We start from the raw sequence: 19,799 nt of genomic DNA on the forward strand, positions 1-19,799 counted from the left end.
CGGAATAATGAGAGCATTGATAATCTAATGTAGAATGAATATCATTATAACATCTTGTAAAATGAAAAGAACTAATAGTCATCATTATTATCATCATCAGCCTGTAACAGTCCACTGCTGGACATATTTCTCTGCAATTAACGGTAGGCAGCGGCTTGGCTCTGTTCCTGGCATTGCTGGAGTCCATGGGCGACAGTAACCACTCACCATCTGGTGGGCCGTATGTCCGTCTGCCTGCAAGGGCAATAAAAAAAAATTTCATGCCACTGAGCACGATTCTCGGCTTCTCTCATCCAGCTCTTGCCAGTCACCGTGCATTGATTGTCACTTAATAATATATTATCGTATACAATAATATAATATTTAACAATTTTTTTAATACGAAATTCTCATGATTTACTAATATCACTATGTTTGTGGTAGCAATATAAAGTATCTTTCACGATTAAAGATGCGTGAACGCCTCAAAATAACAAATAACACATACAAACATTAATTTCATTTTCAACATTTTAATTTTAGGTATGGATCTGAAAAAGAAGTGGACGAACATAAGAGATTATTACCGTAAAGAATTATTTAGAATGAAAACCGCTTCGGCTGGAAGTGTTAGTAAAAAGACAAAGAAATATATGTACGCCGATATGCTTTATTTCTTGTGGCCGATTTTCGAGAAGAAACAATTCGAAGCATGCCACCACCAATCGGACGAGTTAGTCAGTGATCCACCACAATAGGGTCAATAAAAGATTATTTCAAAGTATTTCTAAATATACCTAAATATAAATTTCTAAACATAACAAAAAACTGACAACCCTATCTTTCGGTAAACGATCAACGGAAGAAGTCGTATACTGTATAATGTATACGTACAGTATATACATATATTTTTTTATTGCTTAGATGAGTGGACGAGCTCACAGCCCACCTGGTGTTAAGTGGTTACTGGAACCCATAGACATCAACAACGTAAATGCGCCACCCACCTTGAGATATTAGTTCTAAGCTCTCAGTATAGTTACAACGGCTACCCCACCCTTCAAACCGAAACGCATTACTGCTTCACGGCAGAAATAGGTGGGGTACCTACCCGTACGGACTCACAAGAGGTCCTGTCTTTGAAGTTGCGTTTCAAGGTAGGTCAGCCATTACCGTTGATGGGGGATGGTGACCCCGGTATTCGCTTAGTAACAGCACTGTGAGCTCGGCTTCCGTAAAAAAGTTTTTTTTTATTGCTTAGATGGTTGGACACAGCCCACCTAGTGTTAGGTGGTTATTACGGCTATGGCCCATAGACATCTACAACGTAAATACGCCACCCACCTTGAGATATAAGTTCTAAGGTCTCAAGTATAGTTACAACGACTGCCCTTCAAACGCATCACTGCTTCACGGCAGAAATAGGCTGGGTGGTGGTACCCACCCGCGCGGACTCACAAGAGGTCCTACCACCAGTAATTAAGAGTAGAGTAGGGAATTAAAGAGATGGCAATTTGCGCGTGAACAGGGCGGCTTGGCGATGCGGCAGGGCGGGCGTCAATCGCGCACGGCGCAGGCGCGTGGCACCGACGACGCTCCGCGCTCTGCCCTCGATCGATGAGATAAACGCGCACCCCGCTTTTCGGCTTGGATCAATACGGATTCCATCGATTTTCAGAGCCGCAGCCGCCGCACAACCGAACCGAGGGTCGCACGCGGTGGTTGCGCGCGGTTTATGTTCAAATAATCTAGTGCGCTCGACCATATTGAAATTTAATAATCATAATTAATAGTTAATTGATTTCTCTGTGTAGTATAAGAAAGTTAATCGTTAATTTGTTAATCGTCGGTTTTAAGGTAATTATTTTGAACAGTGCCTTGATTCAACGGAAATGTGAAATTCAAATTTTGTTTTTTTGACATATTTTTTTTTTTAATTGCTGCCTTCTTACCTTTTGCTTAATGTTTTTATTTGTCTAATAATTTAGTTTGTTTATTGAGAATGCTTACTATTAGAATCTTGTTGTAAACAATAATATAAGAATTTTATAAGGCTTTTACTTATAAATTACATAAATTTTATTTAAATACAACTTAAACCCGATACTGGCACGAAACAAATTACGCGTGTTAAAAACAAAACCGTAACCATGGCAACCGTCAACAATAAGCCAATCATGGCCGACTTGATCATAAAGTGACCACGTAAACAAAACGACGCTTCTTATATTATAATTCGTAATGGTTTGAACAGATGCCGTAGACTTGGAAAGAACAATGACTTCGACGGACACATATCAATTGAAATGGCACTCGCACAGTTCGCATTTGAACGGTTCGGTGGCGGCTCTGTTGCGTTCGGAGCGTTTCACCGACGTCGTCTTGTGCACTATGGACGGCTCGCAAATACCGGCCCACAAGTTCATACTGAGTTCGTGCAGCGTGTACCTGAGCGGTCTGTTCGAGGGCCAGAGGTCTGTTATGAGGATGGGAGGGATGCTGTACGTGGTGCTTCCGCCGGAAATATCGACGAAGGCCCTGAAGATTTTAGTCGAATACATGTATAAAGGTATCTATACATATAAATAAAATTGGAGTGTCTCTGTTTGTTAATATTGACATAACCGCTTTTTACTACATGCATATGAATATATACACGGTACATACACCAAAATAACATTTTTTACAATGTTTGTCTGTCTGTCTGTTTGTTCCGGCTAATCTCTGGAACGGCTGGACCGACGATTTTGACCAGACTTTCACTGATAGGCAGCTGGTGATACAAGTAGTAACTTTAGACTAGCTTCGCCCCGCAGCGTTACCCGCGGTACGACAATAACAGCGGGTAGCATTGTGGGACTCAGCTATCAATAATAAAATTTAATGTTTCTGAAGCGAAGAGAGGGCGTGTCGCTATTATATAATATAAGATGTTTATTATTGTAGCTTATGTGTAATCTTTTACGTTTCATTTAACTGGATATTGATTTTACGCTTCTCATCAATGAACCTGGAGACAACTTTTGTCTCTACTTAAATAGCTAATGGCCTCTAGCGCCTATTCCGACTACAGGTTTGGTAGCCGAGCTAACGCAGCTCATTCTCAGAGTACAGCAACTTACCATTATGAGAGCCGCACGCTCGGTTGCTTCTTGAACCAATAACGAAACTTTTTGTCAGCTGCGAGTCGTATTATTTCATGATCGTCATCAGCCAAGGGATAGGCAGGGAATAAATAAAAAAACTTTCACAAGAAAATTAGTTATCCAATCCGTGGTTATTGCATATAAATGAAGAGATATATATTGACCTTTTTTTTATAATACAATTTTCTAAAATTTTTATGTATCAATAATTTTACTGTATCAGTGTATGTCACTAAACTCCTAAATGGCTGGACCGATTTGAATGAATTATTTGTATGCGTTTGGGTAGCGCCTTGGATGGTTTAAATTCACAAATCCGATAATATATTATGTATATGTTACTAAGCGCCTTGATTGCCTAACTATCCCTCCCTTTGTTTGTCAATGTATGTTTTAGTCTTTTAGGTCTCTTAGAGATATATTAATTCTCAGTGTCTTAGGATTCATCTTTTACAGAGTCTATTAGATATTCTGGCGCTTTAGTAAGAAAATCGAAGGGAGAAATCGGCGTAATTACTTCAGTGCGCCGCGTAGGTCACCGGTGACCTACATGGCAGTCAACGTGTTAATGATGATATATGAACGTTTCTTTTGGACAGGCGAAACGACAGTCTCAAATGAAATATTGGACACCGTTCTGAAAGCTGGTGAGGTGCTCAAGATCCGCGGGCTGTGGCGTCAGACCGACGAGGGCGGCGCCTCCACGGAGCCCCCAGACAAGAGCACATTCAACCAGACCCTGCCATCGGCGAGCGTGAACAAGCAAATCGTGACCAAGAAGCCTGACGAGGGACAGGCCAAGATAGCCGTGAAGAAAGATGATAAGCTCTTGAAAACCTTCACACCAGTTCAAGGCGCAGGACAGGGAATAACCAGGTGAGGATCTATATTTACATGTTGACTATTTCCCAAAGTCCAGTCTAATCGGGCGGGCAACCTCCTAGTCTATTCGACCAAAAAGTAAAAGAAATTAAAAAATATAGAGTGTTGTATTGAAGTAAGTACCTAAGTACCAATTTGAATCCAGTCATTGCTACTGTTCTTCACTCTTTGGAAGAGAATCTGAAAAGTAAGTAAAGTGGTCCTTTTTTTTAAAATGGTAAATTAATCTATAGTTGAATGTCAACTCAACAATTGTGCAAATATATCATAAAGGTGAGTGGTTTTAATATAAATAAATTGGAGGAATATACACTAAATATGTGAATAGAAAACTATTCGGTTTTTTTTAGAATATAAAAGTTTGTTTATTGTGGAAGACAAGGTTTCAATATTTAAATAATAAGTCGATAATCAAGAAATAAATTAGAAGCACGCTAGTCGACTCTCGACCAACTCTTTTATGATTCTGTAAAATTTTCTCTTAACTTTGTTATGATTAATGTAAAATGAAGCAAAGGAGACATATCTGCTGTTTGATGTTTCAGACCAATGTTCATCGGTCCCCCAAAGCTGGTGTTCATTAAGACCACCGAAGGCGGGACCCAAGCCGCCTTACGTCCCTGCGCACCGAAGGGTCAGACCATACTAGTCGCGCCGGCACCCACGTCTGACGCCCCCACCCTCACCACAATGACCGCCACTGCAGCAACGAGCACGGCCAACCCAGTAGCGGAGGCGTCCGAAGACAGTCCACCACCAAGGATACTGAGGAGGCATGTCACGGAAAAGAAATACGGAAAAAGGCAGAAGACTGAACGAAATACGGAAGAAGATGCCAAGGATAACGATGACGGAGGAAACGCTGATAATGTATCTGAATGCTCAAGTAAGTTCTCACCTGTAACTTACTAGCCAGGATCAAGATAACGACTTTTTTTTATTGCTTAGATGGGTGGACGAGCTCACAGTCTACCTGATTTTAAGTGGTTACTGGAGCCCATAGACATCGTAAATGCGCCACCCACATTGAGATATAAGTTCTAAGGTCTCAAGTATAGTTACAACGGCTACCCTTCAAACCGAAACGCATTACTGCTTCACCGCAGAAATAGGCAGGGTGGTGGTACCTACCCGCGTGGACTCACAAGAGGTCCTACCACCAGTGATTATGCAAATTATAATTTTGCGGGTTTGATTTTTATTACACGATGTTATTCCTTCACCGTGGAAGTCAATCGTGAACATTTGTTAAGTACGTATTTCATTAGAAAAATTGTTACCCGCCTGTGGGATTCGAACACCGGTGCATCGCTCAAAACGAATGCACCGGACGTCTTATCCTTTGGGCCACGATGTCTCTCTGGAGTCTAATTTGATTTAGCCTAATCCCTTAGAGCATGGGATTTTTTACTATTTTCGTTAACCCATGAGTCGTTGTTTTTACAGTTTGTAAAATGTGAATAACGTTACAGAGAAATCAAATCAAAGCGCTCAAGAAACGACGACAACTGAAATTCAGATAAAAGATGAACCGGAATGGGACGCGAGCAGCATCGAGGAGGAGGAGCGCTCCATCGCGGAGATGTTCCAGGCCGAGATGAACGTGAAGTCGGAGCCCGTCGACGACGTGGACATCGAGGACGACAGCCTGGTGAGACACAAGAACAGACTACCTGACCCGACCCAACAGTACTGTGTGCTTAGTGCGAGTTTCTTAACGTTCTCGATAGCGTAAAAGTTAAGCCAGTTTTGTACCCTTTTTTTATTGCCCTTGTAGGCAGACGAGCATACGGCCCACCTGATGGTGAGTGGTTAACGTCGCCCATGGACTCCAGCAATGCCAGGGGCAGAGTCAAGCCGCTGCCTACCGAAATGCAGTATGCAGTTGGAACAGCGCCCCTAGCGGCAAACGTAGGCAAACGATCCCATTCCATACAGATATGAGCTAACTTTTACGTTATCGAGAACGTTAAAAAACTCGCACAAAGCACACTGGTCCTTATCGTTATCATGAGACTATGAGCTTAGACCATAATATCACAGGAAAAGTTAACACTGATCCATGGAGTCATATACAAAAATAGATGATTGCTACGTATATATATCAGGACGACCGCATTATTACGACCATCGTCAGACATAAGGGCGAATAGCTAGGGTGATCGAGTTAAGAGAAATATTGAGTACTTATACAAAACACGTTTGCTATCTTAAAACAATTTAGCAATCTTCTTTTGACGTTAGCAAACAAAAACGAATGACAATTCTTAGAAAAGAGGCACCGCTCTTCAAGAAGGCTGGTTGGTAAGTGTGATGGCATCTACGGGCCTCCATCGGCTAAGCTCTGTCGTAGCACGAAGGAGTTTAGCCGAGTTTCGACGACATTACGATCGTGTTGTCACTTCTCGGGAATCGTGCCGTGCTTCGTTTTGCTACTAAACAAATGACCTTCTCCGACATATATGAGGCCGTCAGCGCAAAAGTAGCCTAAGCTTTTTAGCTAGTTAGTATGGAGGCAATTAGGTTTGATTTTTCGAAACAATACGCGCAAAAATAATGTTTGCAAATCTATCTATCTGTTATCTATGGGTGAGACTAGGGATAGGCCGGTTTTGCATCAAAATTTATTATAGTTTAAATAAATTCCAATATACGTCATATAAGCTTGAATATAAAAAAAATGTGGGTTAGGCCACTTTTGCGCTGATGGCCTCATATATAGGTACTCTCGGTGTATTTGTCACACTTGAGGTAACCCTTTTGTGATAGAGGCTAAAGATTTGCTTTTACCTCTCTTGTTTATTAGAACCAAAAATTGGCTCGATGGTGCAGTTGCAGTATTGCAGTCAGGGGAAAGCCCGAGATCTTTGTGTTACGATATTTTAAGCACAATACAATTAAAACGCAGCTGATATGTATGACCCTACTACTTCGCTTAAATACGTTGGGCATTCTTGGGGAGTGATCTTTTTTTTACTTTTGCAAGCTCACCAAATTTCGACCGATCAAAACTACAATATTCATAGTTAGCAAATTGTTTTCCGTTTAAAATGACAGAAATAAGACTCTTATTCCAGTTGACAAAGTGGTCTCCTGTGAGTTCATAGCCTACCGAGTTTTTCGTCGGATCTTCTCAACGGATCGCGATTTTGATCCGATGGTAGATTAAGCGAAGCAACACCCTTGCTAGGGCCAATGTTAACAAATTTGTTAGAGTGAGCTCGTCAGCTTCGTCTACATGTCAGATGAACTAATATAAGGATTACTGCTGGCCCGGAGACCTTTCCAGTTTCACAAGAACAAGTGGGCGAGCAAGGGCTCAGCCAGAACGGGTCTTCGAAGTTACTAGGATAGGTTGGAAGGGAAACTGTGCGTGTGTTGAAGTGTGTGTGTGTATGTGCCGCAGGTGTACAGTCCGCTGGCGTGCGAGCTGTGCGCGGAGGTGTTCACGGTGCCGGCCGCCTGGGTGCGACACGTGCAGGGGCACGCGCACGACCAGCCGCGCCCGCCCCGCGCCCCGGTACGTACCCCGCCGCACCCCTTTGCACTAAATAACTCACTGCCCCAGACTGAAGTCTCTCATAAATACTATACAAACATACATTGTCCACGTAGAAATAGATTTTGAAGAAGTATCCTTCCACAGGAACTCTTGTGGATCTGGTAGGTACCACCGCCCTGCCTATTTCTGTCGTGAAGCAGTAATGCGTTTCGGTTTGAAGGATGGGGCAGCCGTTGTAACTATACTGAGACCTTAGAACTTGTATCTCAAGGTGGGTGGCGCATTTACGTTGTAGATGTCTATGGGCTTCAGTAACCACTTAACAACCAGGTGGGCTGTGAGCTCATCCACCAATCCAAGCAATAAAAAAATGGGAAGTATGTTGAATGTGTATGCAGTGATGGATTTACGACTAGGCCCGCGAGGCACGTGTCTAGGGCGGCATGATTTGCAAGGCGGTAAAATTTTTGAAATGCCAACATTACAAAGACGAAAAAAAGATAAAGCCCCGTCTCCTTTGAAGATGTGTTTACATTATTATTTATAAAGGAAATTATAAGTTATTTTAAATTTTAAAAATTGATAAAATGTATTCTCACGTTAAAAGCGGTGCGACAAAGAGAGCTTAGGGCGGCATCAAAACTTAAATCCATCACTGTGCGTATGTGACTTCTGCTGGACCCGACAACCAGACCTGTGGGATCCGATAAGGTCCGACAAGGACGTCGCTAGTAGAACCTGTCGGGTTCATTGACCCGTCACTGACTTGGGCCGTGTGACCTATCCAGGGCGACGAGGGTGAGGAGACAATGGCCTTGCTGCGTTGCGACTTGTGCCAGAAGCACTTCCCGAACCCAGCGCAGTGGGTGCGGCACATACAGAGCACCCACACCGAAACAGGTGCGTGGACCACACTAGCCGTACCACCGTCTAACGCTGTAGGTCTGGTGTGCGTTTGTGACTTGTACTTTAGATAAAACTGTCACAGTTTATAGTATAGCTTAATGATGTGTGAACAATCAACAATGAACTTAAAGATAAGTAATTGAGGTAAACAGAATTAAACACTTTTCTATATCGACTGAAGGACTGATTTTTCTGGAAGCTCCCCCGCACGCCTGCCGCTCAAAGACCCACCCAACGAGTAACCACTAGGGATGTGCGCGTCACTGCGCGTTATAATATATATTAAACATAAATTTGATTATCGTTATTTTTAATAAACTTATTAATACGAAATTTTCATTAAAAGAAAACGTACTTCAACAAAATAAATAAATTTATAAAATCCATTTAGTCCTTTCAATTTACATTATTGAGGGCCAACTGAAAAACTATAATTCTGTTGTTGATGCAATTTAACTGGGACCTTATGAGAAGTGTCTGTTCGAAAAATTCGAAGGAAATACAGATAAAAAGTCGTATTAAGAACCTCCTTGTTTTTTTTGTTTTTATGTCGGTTAATAATTATTGCTCTGTGCCAGTTTCGACTTACTAATAAACATAAGTATATTAAAACCCACACTATACCTACAGTTTTTAATCGATGTTTATTATATTAAGTTAATTATAAGGAAATATGTAGATTTTTGTGCTAAATTCCCTTGCTGTATCCTACATATACATATTTTTGTTATGTGCGAGATTACCATTGGTTTTTCTTGGATTTTTTTATTATTATTTGCGATTCTTCTTTGTTCAACCTACCTGTATTATGTCATAAGTGTTTTAATGATATTGTTTCCCAGTATGTTCCACACATGAAAGTTTGCGCACATTTGTTTAGGCTCGAATTCATAAATAAAAATATAAAATATATATAAGATTCGTATAACTAATTTAAGGAACGGTCGCCGCATCGTACCTCGCGTAGATTCGTTCGTGTAAAAAAAATCTACACGAATTCTTATAAAAGTTTTTAGTAATACGAAAATAAATACATACATACATTTCTTTCATCGGTACTCCTCTGGAATTTTTACTTGCGAGATCCGATGGTAGTGGAATTCACAATTCGTGCTTATAAAATGTTTGCTTCAACAAATGTGTGTTTTGATATTTAACTTAAAAAAGGTTTATTTAAAAAAGAGTCGAGTTGATATTTGAAAATGATATATCTATGTATATACATTCTCTGGGAAATGGTTCACGGAGCATAATAATAATTAAATAAGATAATAACGCAAGCTAATTAATTACGATGTGATGCCTGTTTGTAACTATAATATATTGATTTAAACAAGGAACCTCGCATGTGTTACTGATTAGATTTGATCTATTGTAATTGAAGACATGAGCGGATGAAGAGGATATGATACAATTTGTTAATTTTGAGAAAATGGGCTAAAAACTTTTATTTGTAATTTTCTTCTTCATCACATGCAATTTCTAAAAATAGCCTTTAAGCCCGGAGTCTTAAGGTCTAATATGGTTTATAGGCACATAACCCCTTCATTCAATGAAAAAACTCAAAAATCTTAAAAATTATACTTAACCCCTTCATCCATTCGTGTCTTCAATTGTGTAACCTCCTATTTATTTAACATTAATTCTGTAATCGGTGTGCTTATTACTGACATAGCTGAATGCTGATTGTTATGTATGTGGCTGTAAATGGCTGATTCTCGACAACCGAACATCGAAACCTAAACTCTATCCCATAAATTAAAACCGAATCGACTCGATCACGTCCAACGTTCCGCTACACTCATGATAATCACTTCAGTTATGTTCACGAATCGATTTTTTTGTTGTTGTTACCCACTTAATAACCGATTTTAAAATCGATAACGTTATTGATTGTGATTCGAATGGGCGGTGTTCTAAATTGGTTGTCGATTGTCTAGAATTGGCCATATCAAACAACAGTGCCCCACCAAAACGTCACAATCGTTTCACAGAGGGCGCGCAAAACAAGACATGTGCACATTGCAAGAAGACGTTCCCGTCACACGCGTCCATGCTCATACACATGCGCACGCACACAGGTGAGTGCGTACTCTGTCTCGTGCACAGATAACATCTGAAATGAAAGTTCCTTGGCGATTTTTTTTTATTTACCACAGACAAACTTTTTCCTAAAACTGTTTTTTTTTCTTCAAAATCGGACGTGACTCGTGGTGTAATCGAATTCGGTTGCGAATAGTGACCTATTAAAAGGATCACCTTGTTATACTACAATATTGTGGTTCCGCTAGTTGTTCCTGAATTTAAATAAATATATTTTTAATTAAAATATAATTGATACTGTACATACATAGCTTGTAGAAATAATAAATAAGTTATTACAGTAAGTACTTTAATCAATCGACTTTGTAAATAACCATGTATACCAAACTAATATCATGAAAAAGCTGCGTGTTTCATTAAATAATTGTCAGTCAGTGCTCATTTCAAAAGGTTGAAATCGAAAATCATTGCAAAGCTAGCGCGCAAGATTACCATGAAATCACAACAATGCTTAAGGCCTCAGCTACATAATGCCGCTTTCAAACGTATCCTGTTGACCGGATCTGAAGATGCGACGTTCGGATCATCGGCGATCCCAGTGTCGCGGAAGGTCCTGTCTGGTATTCGGCACTCAACGAAGAGATAGAGAAAATAATATATTAGATATAATGCGTTTTACATATTACTACTGCTCGGGAATGAACTGATTCCATCGATGCTCCTCGAGATCGTATAACGGGTTTTTGTTTAAGTCTCGGTTGTGACTTTCGCATTACCTAGTTTGTTCGCTTGTCGTTACTAACATCGGAAAGCTTCTAACGTGCCCTAACATGTTCTTTTTAGTTTTGGAAGTGTACTAAAACCGTTTAAAAAACCTTAATTTTATCATTATTATTAGGTGTTCCAAAGCCCAGGACATCTACAGAGCGAACTGAAGGAGCTCGAGCTACCGAATGTGCATTACTTGTAAAAGAACCGATCGGAACAGCCGAAGAGAAGAAACCAGAGAACAATGAGTCGGACAGTCGGCCACCCCGCCAGCCCGTGGTCCCCAATCAAGTCCGCCTGCTCGGAAACAATTATCCCGTACTTTACGAGTATCTCAATCGTCCGACCATAATCAACAAAGAACAAATGAATGCAGCTTATCAACCTATTTTTGTTCAACTTGATCTGCGAAATTCAGCTTCAAGATATTTACTCACGAATACTGTCCAAGGGCAAACCAGCAATAAGGACGCCGCGTTAGCACAACCCAATAATCAAAGCACCGCGCTAGAACCGTCTGGTAATAATGTACGTCAGCAAAACCCTCGGCCAGAACAGTCCACTAATCAAATAGCTGGGTCAGGGCAGCTCAGTAACCAAAGTGCCGTGGTAGGACAGACTAACAATGAAACAGCTGGTCCGGGACAATCTGGGACTAAAAGTACAGGGAAAATTCAAAGGAAAATTCAAATGACTGCAGCGCGTTGTCGTCAATTTAAGAAATCGTATAAAAACTGCGAATCAACGTCGAACAGTAAATAAGCTCCAACTGATTTTCGATATCGTTCTCCTCCAGAATATCGAGAGAATGTCCGCTCAGAGAATAACGACGAATATAAATTATGCATCAAATTACATAAGTGCAAGGGCAACAAAAAAAAAAGTGCCAACTAAAAAAAACCGTAACCAACCCCTAAAGGCTTGGGATTTAAATCGCAGTATAAAGCGTCAAAGTAAGATTCATGCTATGAGTGAAGAGGATGAACATATTTGTTATAGCACGGGAAACATGTTTATATTTAAATAAAAATTCAATTATTTTCTACGTCACAAACCGATAATCGACAAGTGTCTCTGAAGCAATATCATAAAATGACATATATTATTAATTAAAAAGTTGAACGATTGAGAAGAGACTTTAAACAATTGGAATTCGACAACTCGAAATTAAACTAATTATTATTTAACAAAGAACCCAGTGGCTTGTAGAAGTCGGGTAGGAGAAAACAAGAAGTTTGGCGAGACTGAAAAACGTGAAGATAAAATCTAACGTGCAGTATTATTCACTTAAGGTCCAAAGTGCAACGCAGATTGAGATCGAGCTTAGTACGTTCTGTATACGGACGATTATATTGAAGTAGGGATAAGTTTTTCTTCCAAATTTAATGTATACCTTGAGTCCAGGACTAGTGCCAAATTGTGGCATCACTTTCGTCTCGATCATCAACTTAGTAAGCAGTGAAAAGTAGATAGTAGTTGATTAGGTAATCGGATATAACTAACAGTAGCAACGAAATTAAATTCATAAAATCGGATATTCCCAAGTTGTAATCGATTCTAACGTTGTGTAGACACAATTAAGGCTACCTTAACTGTATAATCTCGCGTTTTTTATTGTCATTAAATTATAATTTCTGACTTTTTCGAATACCTACTTAGAGTTTACGTGATCTCGTGCCGCGAACTAATGTAATGATGATAAGCGTGCGAAATTAAATCGTAAAAGTAGTTTTGTGTCTACGCCTCGTGTAGTTGACGCGTTTTGTTGTGACTTTATCTGATATTAATTATACTATCCTATTTAAATCGCATTTTGTTCTCAAATGAATAGATGTTTAATTTGGCGCGTAAGACTATGTCTGTTTTTTTAAAAATTAAAATGGCTACTGCTCATCAGCTATCCACACACTTTTGTACACGTTTTCATTAGCTATTAGTGTAAAGCTGTAATTCTGATATTACAAAGAGATACTTTACATTTCATTTCAACAAATATCTATACGAGCATTTTGAAAGGAAAAATAATTGATTTCATTAAATAGTTGACCTAAAGTTTAGATACCCCAAGGAAACACACAAATTGATAGTAAACCGTATTTAGTACCTAATTGACAGTAATTTACTAGAATCTAGTCTTTAGCGTAGTGATGTGACATAGATGTAGTAGTAGTAGTAGTAGTAGTAGTAGTAGTAGTAGTAGTAGTAGTAGTAGTAGTAGTAGAAAAATGCTTGAATAACAAGATGTTGCAAACATTACAACCGCTTGTCGTGTTGCTTAAAGCAATATGTCGCAGACAAACCTTAGGCGAAACACCGTGAAAGAAGGTTGTGATCAGAACGATATGGATTGTATCATCATATCATATCACATGTATGGTTGTATAATCTCGATTATAGGGATAACTGTGATGAATTGAACGATCTATTGGTGATATTGTTGAGTATTAAACTAGGTAATGGATAACGAATAGGGAATGTCGTTGTTGTCTGTATTCTTCGACGTAATATTGTATACACTTAAGTTACTGGTCGGTGCAGGGTGTGATGAAATCGTTCCTGAAATGTAACTGGTGGATGTTGTGGTTATAAATGGCTATATAAGAAATCAGTTGTCGAAAAAATGTACTGTAGGGACTTAGCGCGTAATGTAATGCAAATAAAAATCGGCTGACGCATGTGATTCCGCTGTCTAGAGCGAATTTCGGGTTTACAAAAATATGATACGTCCCAGTGTGACGGATGAGACAGCCCTTATGCAATACAACCGAGATTACGACCTCATGTCTCAAGATTGGCAGCGTTCACGTTGTCTATGGGCTCCTTTAACCGCTCAGCACCAGTGTGCTTAGTGCGAGTTTTCTAACGTTCTCGATAGCGTAAAAGTTAGCTCATATTTGTATGGAATGGGGATGGTTTGCCTATGTTTGCGGCTAGGGGCGCTGTTCCAACTGCATACAAAATTGGGTAGGTAAGCTTTTACGCTATATAGAACGTTAAAGAACTCGCACTAAGCATACAGGTGAACTGTTCGATTAGATTTGGTAGTTCCTTCAGGGCACGTTCTCTTTGCACCCTGTATTGATATAGTAGGTCATCGCCTATTGTTCGTAGAAGAAAATATCCGCCTAATTTTGGATGGTGTTTAAATGTGAATTAGATATATATTTTTAATTAATATATTTGATGTATGTACTACGTATCAATTATGATAAGAAATTTCGGAACCACAGTATTTGTCGTTTTTAGTGGTAGGTACAACAGGAAATATTATCGAAAATCGATTTTAAATACGTTAAGCTAAAACGAATTGTGTTTACATTGTCTCAATATGAATGATCTCAGAAAAATGCAATAAAATTTGATGAAATAAACGTTACAATTACAAGTAACAGGTATTTTCTATTTGTTATTATGCTCGTAATCTAAGGAGTTATACTCTTTTGGCGTGCTGATGGTAAAATTAACCAAGTTCAATTAGTGGTTCTCGCGAAATGTATTAAAATCACTCTGTCGTAATAATTGTATGCTGTATTGTATTTTATTTTTTATTTGAAAAACTCACAAGAAATGATTTCGGCATATTAGTCTTCCAAAAAAAGTATAGCTCACAACGAGTAAGTAGACTTACCCGCTTTTTTCGTTTGTCTCCCGATTATTATTTTCTTGTTTTTTTTGTTAATTAATTTAGTTGTACAAAGTTATTAATTTATTTAATAATAAAAATCCCAAAGAACTTTCGTTTATAATTAATGAGATGAGAGTCTATTTTTTATTCCAATACAAAGAAAACTACTTCAGATTTTAGCAGGTATGGTATGTACACTTTTCATTCATCTCTTCCGGTATAGATCTTAAGTATTTGACAAGCAAATTGCCAGGTAGGCGTATCATAAGAATACCTTTGATTAATTACGAACCCGGGCCATAATAGGCTGTGTGCAAACATTATAGGTCAATGTTTTATTAAGAGACCAGTGTGCTTAGTGCGAGTTTTTTAAAGTTCTCGATAGCGTAAAAGTTAGCCCATTTTTGTATGCAGTTGGAACAGCGCCCCTAGCGGCAAACGTACGCAAACGATCCCATTCCATACAGATATGAGCAACTTTTACGCTATCGAGAACGTTAAAAACTCGCACTAAGCACACAGTTTTTCCTGAATAAAACGGAAACAAATATGGCAGCTCTTACGTGTTGATTCATTCTAAGTTTTTTATTTTGTTTGGTCACTCGCTCTTGTTCGAATTGTGATTGTGTCGTCTCGTTTGTCCGCACGGGTAGGTACCACCACCTTGCCTATTTCTGCCGTGAAGCAGTAATGCGCTTCAGTTTGAAGGGCGGGGTAGACGTTGTAACTATACTGAGACCTTAGAACTTATATCTGAAGGTGGGTGGCGCATTTACGTTGTAGATGTCTGTGGGCTCCAGTAACCACTTAACATCAGGTGGGTTTTGAGCTCGTCCACCCTTCTTAGCAATAAACAAAAACTAAAATATATACTTAAATTGCGGTTTGGCTACACACCGGATTGAGCTTAACCGAGAAATACAAAAAAATACACATTGCACCCAACTGCAATATTTTTGGAGTACAATACAATAACGACTTTTCATTCAAATCGGAAAGCATTCTTGATAAATTACTATTTTGTAGTACTGTCAATAATGTTAATAATGTTGCTATTGCTGCGAGACAAAATTTGTGATAAAATTTAAAGCGAACTTTTAATCCCTAATCTAATCTAATCTAATTAAAGTTTTTATTTTACAAAATCAATTATACGTAGGTACGTCTTAATCGTAGGGTATGTTATAATAATGATATGATGGTACTTGAAAGTTCTCGACAAATTGTTAGATGTAATATATTTACTTGTGCAATTACTAAGTACATTTGAAGCCGTCATCGCAAAAGTGGCCTTACCATAGTTAGTATGGAGATAATGAGGTTCGAATTTACCTTTACAATACTTCGTAGGCAAAAAAATACGCGATAAAATAATCTTTACAAAGTCATTTGTTATCTATGGATTGAAACTAGGGATAGGTCGATTTTGCATCAAAATGTATTATGTTTTCAATAAATCGCAATACATAAGCATGAATATGAATTGTGGGTTAGGCCACTTTTGCGCTGAAGGCCTCATTTAAGATTAAGAGCACACGTTGGTGTAGATGTAGGCAGCGGCTTGGCTCTGCCCCTGGCATTGCTGAAGTCCATCCATGGGCGACGGTAACCACTCACCATCAGGTGGGCCGTGTGCTCGTCTGCCTACAAGGGCAATAAAAAATAAATAAATAAAGATGTGTTTAGTTTTTGTAATCGTTTCGCTTACACAGGGGAGCGGCCGTTCGTGTGCGGACTGTGCAACAAAGGCTTCAACGTGAAATCGAACCTGCTCCGGCACCTGCGCACTCTGCACGAGGCGGCCGACGAGACCGGCGTCGCGCCCGCCAAGCGCGAGCCATGAAGACGAGGAGGGCGGGCAGGTCTGTACACGATCTACTTTAATAAAATAATAACTGGTCTATCTAACTTTGAAGTCGTCGTGGCCTAAAGGATAAGACGTCCGGTGCATTCGTATCTAGCGATGCAACGGTGTTCGGTTTTTTTATATTTTTATTGCTATTTATTTATTTATTTTTTGTTTTTTTTTCTGGGTGGACGAGCTCACAGCCCACTTGGTGTTAGGTGGTTACTTGAGCCAATAGACATCTACAACGTAAATGCGCCACCCACCTTGAGATATAAGTTCTAAGGTCTCAAGTATAGTTACAACGGCTGCCCCACCCTTCAAACCGAAACGCATTACTGCTTCACGGCAGAAATAGGCAGGGTGGTGGTACCTACCCGTGCGGACTCACAAGAGGTCCTACTACCAACTTAAACCAAATTAAAAGCCCGCAGGCGGGTACCAATTTTTCTGATTGACTTCCACCGCAAAACCCGCAAAATTATAATTTGCGTAGTTAAAAAATTGAGACTTAACACATTAAAACAATTATCATGTCTATAGGCTGACAATTCAGAGTAGCATCTTTTTTTTATTGCCTTTGTAGTCAGACGAGCATATGGCCCACCTGGTGGTAAGTGGTCACCGTCGCTCATGGACGTCAGCAATGCCAGGGGCAGAGCCAAGCTGCTGCCTACCATAATCTAGTCTAAATCTAGTTTAAAGAACATTTATCAAAGTTATTATGATTCAAGTCAAAGATCAGTGACACTAAATATTTCATAAAAATAGAAGAACTTTCTGCCACGTGGTATTCGACGGTATTCGTGTCTCGAGTTTTTTAAGGTTCTTGATAGCGTAAATTTAACTCTAATTTGTATGGATTTGAAACGTTTGCCGCTAGGGGCGATATCCCAACTTTTACGCTATCGAGAACGTTAAAAAACTGGCACTAAGCACACACTGACCATTCCCCGCGGACAGGGCGAGGCCGCGGAGTGAGCAGCTCCGGCGACGGTGAGCCTCGCAAGCAGAGCTACTCGCTGTTCCTGCGACAGCGCGCCGTGCTCTTCTCCGCCAGGAAGTGGAAGCAGTGAAGCGAGCCCCCGACGCCGCACCGGCCGTTACCCACTTGCACCACTCGTGCCCAATAACGACCCCTGTACGCTTAGTGCCAGTTTTTTTACTTTCTCGATAGCGTAAAAGTTAGCCCAATTTTGTATGCGGCTGGAACAGCGCCCCTAGCGGCAAACGTAGGCAGACGATCCCATTCCATACAAATATGAACTAACTTTTACGCTATCGAGAACGTTAAAAAACTCGCACTAAGCACACTGAATAGTCGATATACAGAAGGGTTTTTTTTGGTGATGAGAATGAATAGCAACGTTACCGCGTGCGATAATTAGGTCGTAACAAACGTTGGAAATCATAAAGATTCTAAGGCATTAGACAAGTGTGAAACGTGTTCAGTGTGCTTAGTGCGAGTTTTTTAACGTTCTCGATAGCGTAAAAGTTAACGTAGTTTGTATGGAGTGGGAACAGCGCCCCTAACGGCAAACGTAGGCAAGCGTTCCAACTCCATACAAGTTTGAGTTAACTTTTACGCTATCGAGAACGTTAAAAAACTCGTACTAAGTACACAGTTACTGTTGTACTCGTGGAAACGTCTCGGTGCGAGGTTGCGTCGGTCGGCTATCTCCACGACATCCTGCCCACCCTCCTTACAATTATTTTTACAAGTTTAACTATCTATAATTTTTAAGCTACACATTAATGTATTTTTTTTAAATTAAATTTTAAATTTAAGCGATTTGTATTCTAGTCTCTGTTAAGAACCGCTGTTTGTGTTTGAGATAAATTCGTTTTAAGTTTTATAATTAAAATCGCAGTGTCTAAGTTTGAAAAGTTTTACGCGTAATAATTGACGAGTATTTTTCCTATAATAATTTTGAGTCAAATTAAAATAATTTTGATCTTTCTGCAATCGAAGCACGCTAAAAAGTGTAGACATTTTTATCATCTAGATGCTGCGGTATTTATTTGTAAGTCGTAAGTAATTACTTAGAATTAAGTTATTATTGTCTTATAATATCACTTTAGTTTCTAGCACGCTTTTATTACTTTGACCTTGTATTTCAAATATATAACGAAATATTTTTTAATGTAAATTTCACCAATATTATCTTGAAAATGTTCACACGCGTCACGGACCGATAACATCACAATAATCTTATTGGCCTAAAATCCTGAATGACGAAGAAAAATAATTTGTTTTACTATTAAAGAGTAACTTTTAGTTTGTAAACTATATCTTTTATTGCATAAAACATTCCAATTCGTTCACGGTTCGAAAACGTTGTGGTGTGGATTTTAAATATAAGTACTTTAAAGAACATTCCAGAAGAGAAGACCGTTTAAAGGACACGCCATCTTAGATATTTTCAAAATATTTTTAGATTCGTTTTGTGTTAACTAACGGACGACCACGAAATTTAAGTTAGCGTAAATATAAAGTATTTCGTAAGTCGAAAATTGTGAAACATTTTTAATCACAGTTGCGATTGGCGAATATTTTATATGATAATATTCGTAGAAATATTATAATTTATTCAAATACTCATGTAAAACATGTTGAATGAGTGAAATTTAACTGTTTGATTTTCAGAACGTGGTAAAATAAAGATTTCGACATACCAAGTACATGTTTTTTATTTGAGTCTAGAGATGATGACATTTCCAATTTAGTGTCTATGCGCGGCATATCTAGATTGTTTGCTTTAGTAAGAAGAATTGCTGCGTACCCTAGAGAACTCTTCGAACTCTATTTTAAGAGGTTCATGACGTAGCGTTTGGGGAACGGCGTGGTTCTTGGGTGCGGTTAGTGGTAGAAACGCGAATGGATAAATTTAGTGAAGGAAGTATTTTGAACAAAGGTGTATGCGGTGCAGAATCAAAACGAACTTTTTTTTTATCCTGGCTACCCTGGTTATTATGATAAATTTTGACAAAACTACTGGACTTGTATAGGTCCTTAACGTGTGGGAGTCAATCGATCGTCATGAAGTTTGTGGAAATTCCCTCAAAAGTATCCGTCACGGATAGAGAAAAAGGCGTTAAAAA

General features: G+C 39.3%; 1 protein-coding gene across 4 annotated transcripts; it reads left to right on the forward strand.

The window, feature by feature from the left end:
- The first annotated feature begins 1,663 nt into the window (after positions 1–1,663).
- On the forward strand, positions 1,664–19,376 carry LOC101736836 (zinc finger and BTB domain-containing protein 42). 4 transcript variants are annotated; one of them, XM_012688795.4, is made up of 10 exons: positions 1,673–1,836; positions 2,234–2,548; positions 3,725–4,001; positions 4,553–4,893; positions 5,480–5,658; positions 7,414–7,527; positions 8,298–8,409; positions 10,356–10,496; positions 16,564–16,713; positions 17,661–19,376. In XM_012688795.4, the coding sequence occupies exons 2-9, from the start codon at positions 2,257–2,259 to the stop codon at positions 16,692–16,694; spliced, it is 1,587 nt and encodes a 528-aa protein (XP_012544249.1). In that variant the 5' UTR covers positions 1,673–1,836; positions 2,234–2,256; the 3' UTR covers positions 16,695–16,713; positions 17,661–19,376. The 4 variants fall into 4 exon arrangements, with proteins under 4 accessions (XP_004924336.2, XP_012544249.1, XP_021202425.1 ...); XM_021346750.3 differs by having other exon boundaries at positions 10,410–10,496; XM_004924279.5 differs by lacking the exons at positions 16,564–16,713; positions 17,661–19,376 and adding an exon at positions 11,357–14,959 and having other exon boundaries at positions 1,664–1,836.
- The last annotated feature ends 423 nt before the right edge of the window (positions 19,377–19,799 follow it).

The sequence above is a fragment of the Bombyx mori genome, chromosome 22 (assembly GCF_030269925.1).
Source record: "Bombyx mori chromosome 22, ASM3026992v2".
NCBI classification, from domain to species: Eukaryota; Metazoa; Arthropoda; class Insecta; order Lepidoptera; family Bombycidae; genus Bombyx; species Bombyx mori.